At 35.8% G+C, this 12,226-nt stretch overlaps 3 protein-coding genes across 3 annotated transcripts; all 3 read right to left on the bottom strand.

Annotated features, from left to right (window-relative positions):
* Positions 1-1,886: 1,886 nt before the first annotated feature.
* On the bottom strand, positions 1,887-2,424 carry LOC130984931 (zinc finger CCCH domain-containing protein 30-like). The gene is made up of 2 exons (XM_057907643.1): positions 2,278-2,424; positions 1,887-2,017 (listed from the first exon to the last, which is right to left on the bottom strand). Exons 1-2 carry the CDS (start codon positions 2,398-2,400, stop codon positions 1,889-1,891), a joined length of 252 nt encoding a protein of 83 aa, XP_057763626.1. The 5' UTR covers positions 2,401-2,424; the 3' UTR covers positions 1,887-1,888.
* A 2,823-nt stretch (positions 2,425-5,247) lies between these two features.
* LOC131026600 (late blight resistance protein R1-A-like) lies at positions 5,248-8,364 on the bottom strand. Its single transcript, XM_057956510.1, has 2 exons — positions 5,628-8,364; positions 5,248-5,555 (listed from the first exon to the last, which is right to left on the bottom strand). The coding sequence occupies exon 1, from the start codon at positions 8,238-8,240 to the stop codon at positions 5,658-5,660; it is 2,583 nt and encodes an 860-aa protein (XP_057812493.1). The 5' UTR covers positions 8,241-8,364; the 3' UTR covers positions 5,248-5,555; positions 5,628-5,657.
* Positions 8,365-9,860: 1,496 nt separating this feature from the next.
* On the bottom strand, positions 9,861-11,228 carry LOC131024738 (probable disease resistance RPP8-like protein 2). The gene has a single exon (XM_057954277.1). It carries the CDS (start codon positions 11,226-11,228, stop codon positions 9,861-9,863), a length of 1,368 nt encoding a protein of 455 aa, XP_057810260.1.
* Between the last annotated feature and the right edge of the window lie 998 nt (positions 11,229-12,226).

Genomic DNA, 12,226 nt, shown 5'->3' on the forward strand with positions numbered 1-12,226 from the left:
TTCTTAAAACCCGTGCCGTCCACAAATGGGTACTCATTTCGTATTCTTGAGAGAAGCCGCTGCAGCATAAGCCGCCATAACTTGATTGAAATATGAGTTATCAAGGCAGAGAAGGTGGTGGGAGGAGGATAAGGATTTAGAAGGTGCAATTGTTTAAATGAGAGTGGTTGCACAAAGTCACCATTAATGCTAAAGTAAGCTGCTATATTATTTTTAAATTGTAATTTTGATCCAGACAGATGCCTCGACATGTTGAGGCCATGTGGACATCACAGATTAAAGATAACATATGTATCCTAAGTTACAATATTTGTGTAATAGAAAGGGGTGTGATCGAACCGAACCGAATAGCGGTGTGCTCAAGTTTAGTTTATTTAGTATCGAATCGAATCCCGAACTTTATTTATCAAATAGTTTGAGGCTCACGAGCCTATATGAACTTTATGAATTTATATTTATATTCAAAATATTGATTATTTTATTTTAAAAATAAATTATTTATTCAAAATACAAATATTAATTATTTTTAAACAAACAAAATTAATTAGAGATTTAATACAAGGGAAAAGATTTTTGGACACCAGGTGTCTACCTTCATAAAAAAATGATTTTTACTTAATATTTAATTTGACCGATTTTTTATTATTTAGTAATTTGTCTAAAATATCATTTCCAAAAATATATTCAATCGATTTTGTTATTATTTTCGATTTTTATATTTTTTTTCAAGTTCACTAATTATTTATTTTTTATATAAAAATATATAAAAATCGAAAATAATAACAAATCAGTTGAATTTATTTTTAGAAATAATATTTTAAACAAATCACTAAATAACAAAAAATCGATCAAATTAAATACAAAGCAAAAATCGATTTTTTTATGGAAGTGTCTAAGACACCTGGTGTCCAAAAATCACCCCCTACGTACAATTATTATTCATTTTAGTGGATAAATATAAGTTGTACGTACAATTATTATTCATTTTAGTGGATAATATAAGTTGTATCTACTAAAATTTTACTCCCTCCGTCCACCAAAAATATGCCACAATTTCCTTTTTCGTCCGTCCACAAAAAATATGCCACATCTATTTTTAGTAGTAAGGTCCACACAACTCCACTCACATTTAAAGTGGGACCCTTATCCACTACCAACTTTACTCACATTTTATTAAAACCCGTGCCGAAAGTAAAGTGACATATTTTTGGTGGACGGAGGGAGTATTTTTCAAGCTGAATCACTTGACGAACATGTTCACGAGCTAACGAGCCGAATACTACTAAGCTCAAGTTTGATTTGTTTATTTATCGAGCTTCTCTAAACGAACTTGAACGAGCTTTTTTCGAGCCGAGCTCTGAATAGTTCGCGAGCGGCTTGGTTTGTTTACGGCCCTCAGAATTATGCACCATTTTCAACTTTTGCTCGTTTAAAATCTTCAAAAAACCATAATTCACAAAGATGCACGAATTAATGAAAAAACACATTGATATATCTTCATCGCAAAACATAAAGAATACAAGTGAAACGCATGGAATACTAAGCCATGATTTTTTTCTTCAAAAAGGAGAAAACAAGAGTTCCAATCCATCTATCTTCCCAGTTTAACTCTCTTTGCACCAACAACCTCTCTAACACAACCCATCCTTTTTCGAGACGACGACAACATATTAACATCATGCTGATAGGCACAATTGGCCCCATTCCTGCACCCCCTGGGGGTATTAAAATACATACAAGCTCTTGATTTCAACACCTCTCTAGATTTTGCATATTCTTGAGTTGTTGCTCCCATCACCCTTTTCGATTTACCACACGATTGTCTCGGGGGCCCACCCCGCTTGCTCCGTGCTGCTGAATCAGGCTCTTGTAATAGCTATGCAGCATCTTACTTGGGAGGAATTGCTGAGGGCTGGGGATAAATTGCTTCGAGCACTCTCCTCTCGCATTGATTCTCACACTCAATCTCTTTGCTCTCTTCCCCAGAGACCACTTGCCACTCCCTATTCACTTCAAACTGGAATACAACAAGAGACATACATTCATTCAAGCCCTTTCATCATATTTACATCAAGTTTATCTGTTATTCTTCTCATTCAAAGCAGATATTTTTCTCACATTCTGTGTTTATCCATTAAAGCATAAATAGAAATGATCAAGCACAACATAGGGGAGCATTGGACACATGAAACTCTCTAGTAAACTCTAGTAATGAATCTAATGATCAAGCATAGATACATGAAATTGCACATTGACAAGAAATGAAAATGGAGTTACTCTTGGAGGGCATCTCCATTTGGGGAAAGCTTTCTGAGGCAACTTGAGAATTTTAGGCTTCATATCTTCAAAGCCTGGTGGCAAGCTCTCATCAGCTTCATAACCACCCGATCGCGACGCCATTCCTACTTCTGAAGGAGGATTTGCAGATGATGAAAACAGCCTCACCTATTAACAGATTCAAACTTAGATGATGCTAAACAAGAATTTGAGGGAATTTTTTAAAATAAGCAGACTAAGTAGAAGAGCTCTATAATGGCTGCATGAACTAATCAATGAAGTGACAAGAATTGGCACAAATGCAAATAATTTTCAATCAATAAATAACTATAGCTCTGTAATTAATCCCTGATGATTTTAAAAGATTTTACTTAAGTTCTGTAATTAATCCCAGATATGTAGATTATCACAATGAGTTAAAAGATTTTACTTTCTTAATGTTCATTGATTTTCCTCTCAGTTTGGCAGAATCACATCAAATTTCATCTCAATTTAGGAAAATCGCCTCAATCAAATCTCGATAAGCAACATCAATTGTGGGTAAAAAATGAAGCAGTAATTTTTTCATTTGCATTTACTATCCACTTGTAAAATCGGAAGTAAATGAGATTCAGAGTCAATTCGAAAATCGAACAATTTTCTACCGATTAAATCGTTCGAGATCGAGGTTAATGCTGAAACCGATCAATAAATAATTATAAATTAGTAAATTTTGATTATAAATTACATGAACATTGGTTCGTTTGTGCCAATTACTTTAAAATTAAAGAAAACGGTTTCCACTATTTTTATTCGTAAGTAAAACCCACCCCAATAGGGCCCATATATAATTATATGGGCCGTAGCCCAAACCTATCAATTCCATGTGTACATTTGCATTGGACGAATAGTCTAGTATTCCAATTAGGATTTAAATAAATTAATCATTCAATACTATATTATTGCAACCAAGAGCCATTGAATCTAAATTAATCATTCAATACTACATTTAGAAATAGTGTTCTTAATCTAAATTATTTTGACATGAAATAAAAAGTTGTGTCAAAGTATAAAATTTAAGATCCATATCAGATATTAAAATTGCTCTTAGATTGTTAACATAATTTGGGCGTGAGATTTAAATGATGGATTTTTGACGTATTAACTTTTTAATGTAAACACGAATAAAGGATTTGGGCCTTAGTTTGTATTGGGCCCAAATTTTATTTATTATATGGAGAAGCCCAATTGGTTCATGTTAATTCATATGTTAGTTGATAAATGCTTAAGATATTTTTATTAATTAATGACAACTAATCAATTCTTTTCTCTTTGACAGCAAGAGCTCTTATCAAATTTACTTCATACCTAAACCAATAAGAATTTTAACCTCACAACTCCTACAGTTATTTATTTGACCTTTATACAATGGAAAAATTTGAGAACACTCAACCATATTTGAATGTCACTTATTCCCACTAAAATAAATTTTTATGAACTGTTCAACTCAACCCAATAATGATTTTACATAGCTTTTAAATTTGAAAGAAATTGTAAACTATTCCTCAACAAAAACCTATCTAAACCTATTGCTATTGGGATCATATCAAAACTTTCTTATGCTAAAATTCATATCTCAACAAAAATTATATAATTTGCTCCATGGTACAAAGTCCACAATCTCTACTATCCATACATGTGAATGTATGTCACACTATTATTTTCTTTAAAAAGTTTTTTACTTAAACTTGAAACAAACTTAAAACTAGCCAACTAATATATTGGCGAATAAATTAATGTTTCCACGTAAACAAGATGGGGGGATTGCAATAATTGTATTTTTGTGTCCCCAATGCCTATTATGATTGGTCGTTGCACTATAATGGATAGGGACATATGTAGGTCATATATATTAAATTTTACTATAATTTAACTTGAGACTCGTGACGACCATGATTATCATAAGCAATTAGGATGTTTTATTAAATCCCATTTATATCATGAAATTGGGATGCTTTATTGAATCACGTATTCGAAAGTGTTTCACTAATTTAAGAGAGTTTTTAATATAGTTTAAGAGAGTTTTTGCCTTGAGATTGTCTATTAAATGAAGATCTTTAATATAGTTTCTATATTAATTATAACTCCTACAGTTATTTTTATTTGACCTTTTATACAACTAGCAGAAAGAATGTACGTTGTACGTGTAATTAATGTTATTTTATTTAATAATCTATTATTTTAGAAAATATATTAATTTATTGCTTTCATTAGATAATTTATTGGATGAATATATTTATTTATAAGCCTTATCAATAGTTATAGATATATATCACATAGATTTAGAGTAATATCTAATGAATAATATATTCTTATAAATATATAATACTGTAAAATAATCTTAAAATAAAATACGTAATAAATTAAATAGAATTCTAATGCGAGAAGATTTTGGAATCCCCTTGATCGTTGGTTTAATTGATGAATTCTCTTAGGGAAAAACGAATTGTGATGTATAAATACCAATTATATTAGGGATTTATTTAGAAATTATAATTAGATTAGATGAGGGTGGAAGAATCTGATGTAAGAGATGGGATTCGAGTAAATCTTCGAATTCCCAAATTGCCTCTTTGATTCCTTCATCTGCAGCTGGTCTCCTCCAATTTGAGCAGAACTTTCTGCAAGCGATCCATCTCTTCGTAGGCAGGTTGTAAGATTTGTGGAGAGTGGGAAACGAGAGAAATGCGAGACGATTGTAGAATACGCTGAATCGTATTCTTGAGAGAAGCCGCCGCAGCATAAGCCGCCATAACTTGATTGAAATATGAGTTATCAACGGCAAAAATAGGTGGGGAGAGTTTGTGGTGGTGGTGGTGGTAGAAGAAGCCTCCATAAGCCTCTATATTATATTTAAATTGTATTGATCTGCACAGATGCATCGACATTGAGGCCGACTGCACATATCGCTGATTAAAGACAACAGCAACATGAGTTCTCAAAAATAACATAGTATTTGAAAAAAGCTCATCAGGAATTTCATCACAACAAATGTTCTCTCAGCAATTCATATTGATGAGCTTCCATTGAAATACAAAGCTAATATCAAAACAAAGTGAAAATCATGCATAACACAGAAAGATTACAATCCTTGAATTGAACAAGGGACTAATTTTTTCCACAAATCCAACATACAAAAATTTAGCACAATCCAATACAAGTCACAATCCTTAAATTCACACGACGACGTGGCAATACAATATCCGGGATAACGCGGCTCCTTCGTCTCTCTCATTGACCTGAAAATTTATAGATGGACAACTTCATACACATTAAGACAGTGATGTATATCGCAGAGTAGAAAGACTAACCTGTATGGCAAGTTGCAGAGTGACTTGAGCTCAAAAAGAAGATTTCACGACAAGTTCAAATGAAAACTTGTCTTTTAATTGATTGGCACAAGCGACAGCTAAAGGATTGCAGTCAACTAATCCAATACATTTGATCTGAGAATGATCAAACGACCAATTGAGTTGCTGTAATTTGTAGCAATGCTCCAGGACTACCTCATCAAGCTCTGGGAAGCTTCCACGTTGAGGTCTCCATTGCACCAAATCGGTGTCCTCGATTCGAAGTTCTCTAAGTTTCAAGAAACTCCCTGATTCTATTTCCCACTCTGGGCCTCGAAAGGCATAACATCGTAACACGAGTTTCATGAGATTCGGCAGCTGCAAACCAATGTCATTCATGTACTTCCAAGGATACCCCAACCCACTCAAATGTAAATCTGTGAGAGTTGATGGAAACATTGAAAGAGGAATCGTATTAAACACATGTTTTATCTCGGGATTCAGGATCACATAACCAAGTACGATCAAATTCTGGAGCTGTGATATATAACTCAAGCCGCTCAATGGGTTGGTTTCATCATCATCATCATAAGGCTTCAACTCCACATAAATCACTAATCTCTTTAAATTAGGAATTCTTTCGAGAACTTCCCTTGTACAACTGTTTGCACTCACACCACCAAGAAAGAGCAGTTTGTTCAAGTTAGCATCATCAGTATTAGGAGTTGGTAGGTCCCTTCCCGATATCGTAAGAAGCTCTAGTTCTTGCATGTCCCAAATTTGCACAGGCATATATGACTGAACTCCACACTTTTTAATGCGCATATGACGTTCAATAATCAAGAATTTCAGGTGAAAAAGGTTGGATATGGCAGGAGGGAACTCCCCGTTGCAACATAGGGCAAGGTACCGCAGATAAACTAGTTTCAAAATTGCAATTGGGAAATGGTAAAATCGGACATGATTAGCAACAAGTACACTGAGCAACTTGAAACCCATGGCATGTATTGGGATTGGATACGGGTGACAAGGACCATAACAAAGGATAGAACGGGCAGTGGATGCACAATCATTTTTTATCGAATTATACACTTGTTTCAAGCAAAATAAAGTATTCCAATGCGCACACAATCGACGTTGGTCTTTTATAGCATCATCACAACTTTGTAAGACATGCATAAACTTGATCCTACTGCCTTCTACCTTACACAAGTGTTGCCAGCAAGAATGCACGCGACACTCATCAGACATTGACAAAATATTTGTTGTGTTGAGAACAAGATGATACCAAAAACAAAGACGTCTCAAGCATTCCACAAAAAAATCTTCAAAACTTTCTTCTCCAATCCGTTCAAGAAACCCCTCAGCATTCAACAGATTTGTGTGAAAGGATGGATAGATCATATCAGTAGATCGACGGAATGTTCCCATATAGAGAAATAACATTTTAAATTGTTGGGGTAAGTAGTCATAACTTGGGAAAAGTACCTCTGATATTTGATTATATGCTTCCACGAAGACTGAACTATGTTGTTTGAGTACCTCAGTCCAGTATTCTGGGGTCTTGTCGGCTTTTGATAGGAGCTCTGCAACCGTGACTATCATAAGAGGAAGACCTTCACATTTCTTGGCAATCTTCTCTCCAAGTTCCTCAAGTTGAAGAGGGAAACCCTCTTCACCAAACACTTTCTCACCAAGTAATTTCTTACTTTCTTTTAGATTCAACAAGCGCACTCTTTGGAACACCCCCGTGAATCCTAGTTGTCTACTTGTCACCAAGGATCGAATGCTTCCAACAATATTATTTTCTTGCAAGCAACTTGTCAACCTATTTATTGCTTGTTCCTCCCAAACATCATCCAACACGATGAGACAATTCTTGCCGCTCAATCTTTCTTTCAAGATTCCAACTAATTCTGCCTCATCGTCATCATCTCTTTGGGCAACCACTTGAGCTAGAATGCATCGTAATAGTTGATTGAACTCGCATTTTCTGCCCACTTTGACCCATGCTCGTAACTCAAAATGGCTCCGAATTGATGAATCTTCAAAAATATGTTTAGCGAGAGTTGTCTTTCCAACACCCGCCATCCCAACAATCGAATAGTTGTTATCGTTATTACCTTCAAGAAGATAATCTCTCGCCTTTTCAAATTCATCAGATAATCCAACCATCTTTGAGTTGATTCCACCAAAATCAATTCTGGAGGAAATAGGTTCGCCTTCTTCCTCTGGCATATTCGACATCTCAATGAAGTACTCAAATTCCATCATCTTCACCATCTTGACGAAGCAATCAACACTGTGTTGCAGACTCTGAAGATCTACAAAGAATGACAAGTTGTCTCTCTCGCTTTCGAGTTGTGGAAGAATCTGATGTAAGACATGGGATTCAAGTAAATCTTCAAACTCCCAAACTGCCTCTTTGATGAGTTCATCCGCAGCATTCACCTCCGTCCTGATATTGCTGCAGCTGGTCTTGTCCAATAATCGCAGAACTTTCTGCAATCGACACATCTGGTCGTAGGCAGGTTGCAATATTTGTGGAGAGTGGGAAACGAGAGAAATGCGAGACGATTGTAGAATACGCTGAATCGTATTCTTGAGAGAAGCCGCTGCACCATAAGCAGCCATAACTTGATTGAAATATGAGTTTGTGGTGGTGGTGGTGGTGGTGGTGGTAGAAGGTGAAGAAATTGGCAACGGCGGTAGGCGATGGGAGGATAAGGATTTTGAAGGTGCAATTGATAAAATGAGTGGTTGACTTGAGGCTCTCCACAAAGTCGTATTGATTAAAGAAACCACCATCAATGCCTACAGCTTAGTATCTTTCACTTTTTACTCATACAAATTTACCAGCAATTAAAGCACAACAGCAGTTCACAAACTTTAATTAAGATGTGTATTTGATGTGGAAAATGCAGACTTATTAATGTATTAATTAAAATGAGATTTTATTAATGAAGAAAAAAAGGAAGAAAAAAAAAAAAACGAAGTACAAGCAACCCAAGAAAACGATCAACGAGTCAAAGGTCAGGCCTCGTTAAAATTAACTATTAGTATGTACAAACGAAACATAAAAAATAAACATGAATTTTTCTTTTCTTTCTGGGTGTTTTTTTTTTCTAATGATGACAACATTAGGTGATGCTTAATTAATTAATATTAATTATTTATATTAAATTTTGATGATTTTTTTAAAATTTTATCAACTTTATAATATTATAATTTTCGAATATTATGCAGTAATTGGTTCAAAACATATATTAATTAAAACGATAAATATTTTTTTTTGGGTGATTAAAATGATAAATGTTACTATAAAATGATACTCCTATAAATTTATATTCATAAGAAATTATTTATTAAAATAATTCATTTATACGTGCATTAGTATCATTAAATATATGAAATTCTCTGTTTTGTTAATGAAGAAATGATTTCTTTTACATATACTTGCAGAAATAACGCGCGTTGCACTTTTTTAAATAAATTACAAATATTAAATAAATAAATTCAAAGATTGCGCCATGATGGACTCGTACCCAAACCTAACCACTCTACCGAGGCCAACACACGCACACCCGTACGAGTATTTTGCTATATATGTAAGTGTGTCCAAGGGTAACTTTTAGGTAAATAAGTGTTCCATACTATGTTAAAATGTCACTTTTCATATGTGTGAAGTGTTATTATTAATATACCATCTAAGATGGACTGTGATGTATTAATTTTTGCATGTACATCTTCAAGTGGTCCTCAAATAAATTGAGTTGAATTTGAAGCCTTTTAATAGTTAAGCAGAATTCAAAAGATAAATGGAGTTGAGCCTTAATTTTTGTATTGGGCCTTAATTTTGTTTATTATATGAAGAAGCCCAATTGGTCGATGTTAGTTCATAGGTACTGTCTCGTGTAATTTCATTAGCTATTCCAACTATGGAAAGTATTCCAACTATCAGAAAACTCAACCATATTAATTGAAGAAAATAAAAATAACAGAAAGAAGATAGCAACAACAAGAGTATTATAAATAATCTCATTCAAATATATACTCAACAAATTGATGAGCTTCTATTAAGAGATCTCATAAATTTGAAATATGAAGCCAGAGATTGATTAGTACATTGCCAGAATCTACAACAATTCAGCTCTCTCATTTGACTGAAACATTGTGACTATAACAGAAACATAAGACATGATATTGCAAAGTAGTAAGACTAACTTGTTTGGCAAGTTGCAGAATCACTTGAGATCAAAAAGAAGAATCAACGATACGTTTAAAGGAAAACTTGTCTTTTAATTGATTGGCACAAGCAACAGCTAAAGGACTGCAGTCAATTAATTCAATTTCTGTGATCCAAGAGTGATCATACGGCCAATTGAGTTGTTGTAATTTGTAGCAATGCTTCATGCTTAGGCTTCGAAGCTCCGGAAAACTTCCACGTTGAGGTCTCCATTGCACCAAATCGGTGTCTTCAATTAGAAGTCTAGTAAGTTTCAAGAATCCCCTTGATTCTATTTCCCACTCTGGGCCTCGAAATGCATAGCATTCTAATATGAGACTTTTGAGATTTGGCAGCAATGAACCAATGTCATTTATGTACTTCCAAGGATACCACAATCCACTCAAATGTAACATTTCAAGACTTGATGGGAACATTGAAAGAGGAATCAAATAGGTAGCATTAAACTGATATGAAGGATTCCTAACGCGATATCCAAGTCTGTCCAAATTCTGGAGTTGTGAGATATAACCCAAGTAACTCAATGGGTTAGTTTCATCAACATCATCATCATAAGGTTTCAACTCCACTTCAATTCCTAATACCTTTAAATTAGGAATTCTTTTGAGAACTTCTGTTGTACAACTGTTTGCACTTACACCAAAAAGTGTGATGAGTTTTTTCAAGGTAGCATCAGAGTTAGGGGCTGGTAGGTCGCTTCCCCATATCTCAAGATGCTCTAGCTCTTGCATGTCCCAAATTTGCACAGGCATATATGACTGAACTCCACGCTTTTTAATGTTCGTATGTCTTGCAATAAGGTGAAAAAGATTGGATATGGAAGCAGGGAGCTCCCCGTTGCAAGTTAGAGCAAGGTATTGTAGACAAACTGGTTTCAAAATTTCAATTGGGATATGGTAAAATCGAACATCAACAGCATGTAATACCCTAAGCAACTTGAAACACATGGCATGTATTGGCACTGGATATTGGTGATAAGGACCAAAACAAAGGAGAGAACGGACAGTGGATGCACAATCACTTTTTATCGAATCATACACTTGTTTGAAGCAGAATAAAGTGTTGCAATGGGCGCACAACCGGCGCTGATATTTTATAACATCATCAGAACTTTGTAAGACATGTAGAAACTTGATCTTACTAGCTTGTTCTTGACACAAGTATTGCCAGCAAGAATGCACGCGATACCTTTTACTTGAAAACCAAGAATCTGATGTGTTGAGAACAAGATGATACCAAATAGAAAGCCTTTTCAAGCATTTATTGGAGAATTCTTCAAAACTTTCTTCTCCACTTGGTTCAAGAAACTCCTCAGTACTCAATAGACTATTGATCAGGACTGGACGAATATCAAGATATGGAGGGAAAGCTCCCATATAGAGAAAAAACATTTTTAAATGTTGGGGTAAGTAGTCATAGCTTGGGAAAAGTACCTCTGATATTTGATTATATGCTTCCGCGAAGACTGAACTATGTTGTTTGGCTACTTTAGTCCAGTATTCTGGGGTCTTGTCGGCTTTTGATAAGAGCTCTGCAACCGTGACAATCATAAGAGGAAGACCTTCACATTTCCACGCAATCTTCTCTCCCAGTTTCTCAAGTTGAGGAGGAAAACCCTCTTCACCAAACACCTTCTCACCAAGTAATTCCTTACTTTCTTCTTCATTCAACAATCCTATTCTTTGGAACCCATCCTCTGTGAATACTATTTGTTGTCTACTTGTGTTCTACATGCATTTTTCATCTCCTTTGTCGCGTTTATTCATAGTTTTTGGGCGTTTTAATTGAGTTCTTGAGAGTCTTTGGTTTGAATTGTTAAATTTGTGTGGAATAGACTACTCGTCCGTGTTCGTGTTGTTTTTACAGGTTTTGGACTCAATTTGTGAAGTTTTGGATGAAGCGTAGTGGAATACGCGAAGTGACGAGTCCATAGGCACAAACGGGGCGAGAATCAGGCATCGGATGAGCAAGAACGGGCACCGGGAAGTCCGTGTGTCGGAGGACACGCGGCCGTGCACGAGGACGGGCGCCGGGAAGTCGCGCGGTTCGGGCATGCGGCCGCATGCCACGGCCGCGCGAGGATGCAGAACCCGCTGGAAGACCGCGCGGGCCAGGCGCGCGGCCGCGCGAGGAGACCGCGCGAGCTCGCGCGGCCCAGCCATGCGGCCGCGCGACCAGCCCGCGCGAGGCGCCGAGTCAGCCCATCTTTTCCGCTTTTTCACCTAAAACGCGATTTTTGGAGTATTTTCGAGTTAGACGACCTAGGGCATATAAATACCATCTTTTAGCTTATCCCAGACACCTTTTATCATATTCTGATTTTCCCTGAGAGCTGTGAGACACGGAGCAAGAGCAAGACTGAAGAATCTCAACT

This window comes from Salvia miltiorrhiza, chromosome 5, assembly GCF_028751815.1.
Source record: "Salvia miltiorrhiza cultivar Shanhuang (shh) chromosome 5, IMPLAD_Smil_shh, whole genome shotgun sequence".
In the NCBI taxonomy this organism is placed as follows: domain Eukaryota; kingdom Viridiplantae; phylum Streptophyta; class Magnoliopsida; order Lamiales; family Lamiaceae; genus Salvia; species Salvia miltiorrhiza.

Excerpts from the sequence above, each read along its gene's own strand:
- LOC130984931 (XM_057907643.1), bottom strand. The coding sequence starts at position 2,400 with ATGGCGTCGCGATCGGGTGGTTATGAAGCTGATGAGAGCTTGCCACCA. Across the intron at positions 2,018-2,277 it reads AATGGAGATGCCCTCCAAGA|TTTGAAGTGAATAGGGAGTG; the intron begins GTAACTCCATTT and ends GTTGTATTCCAG.
- LOC131026600 (XM_057956510.1), bottom strand. The coding sequence starts at position 8,240 with ATGGCTGCTTATGGTGCAGCGGCTTCTCTCAAGAATACGATTCAGCGT.
- LOC131024738 (XM_057954277.1), bottom strand. The coding sequence starts at position 11,228 with ATGGGAGCTTTCCCTCCATATCTTGATATTCGTCCAGTCCTGATCAAT.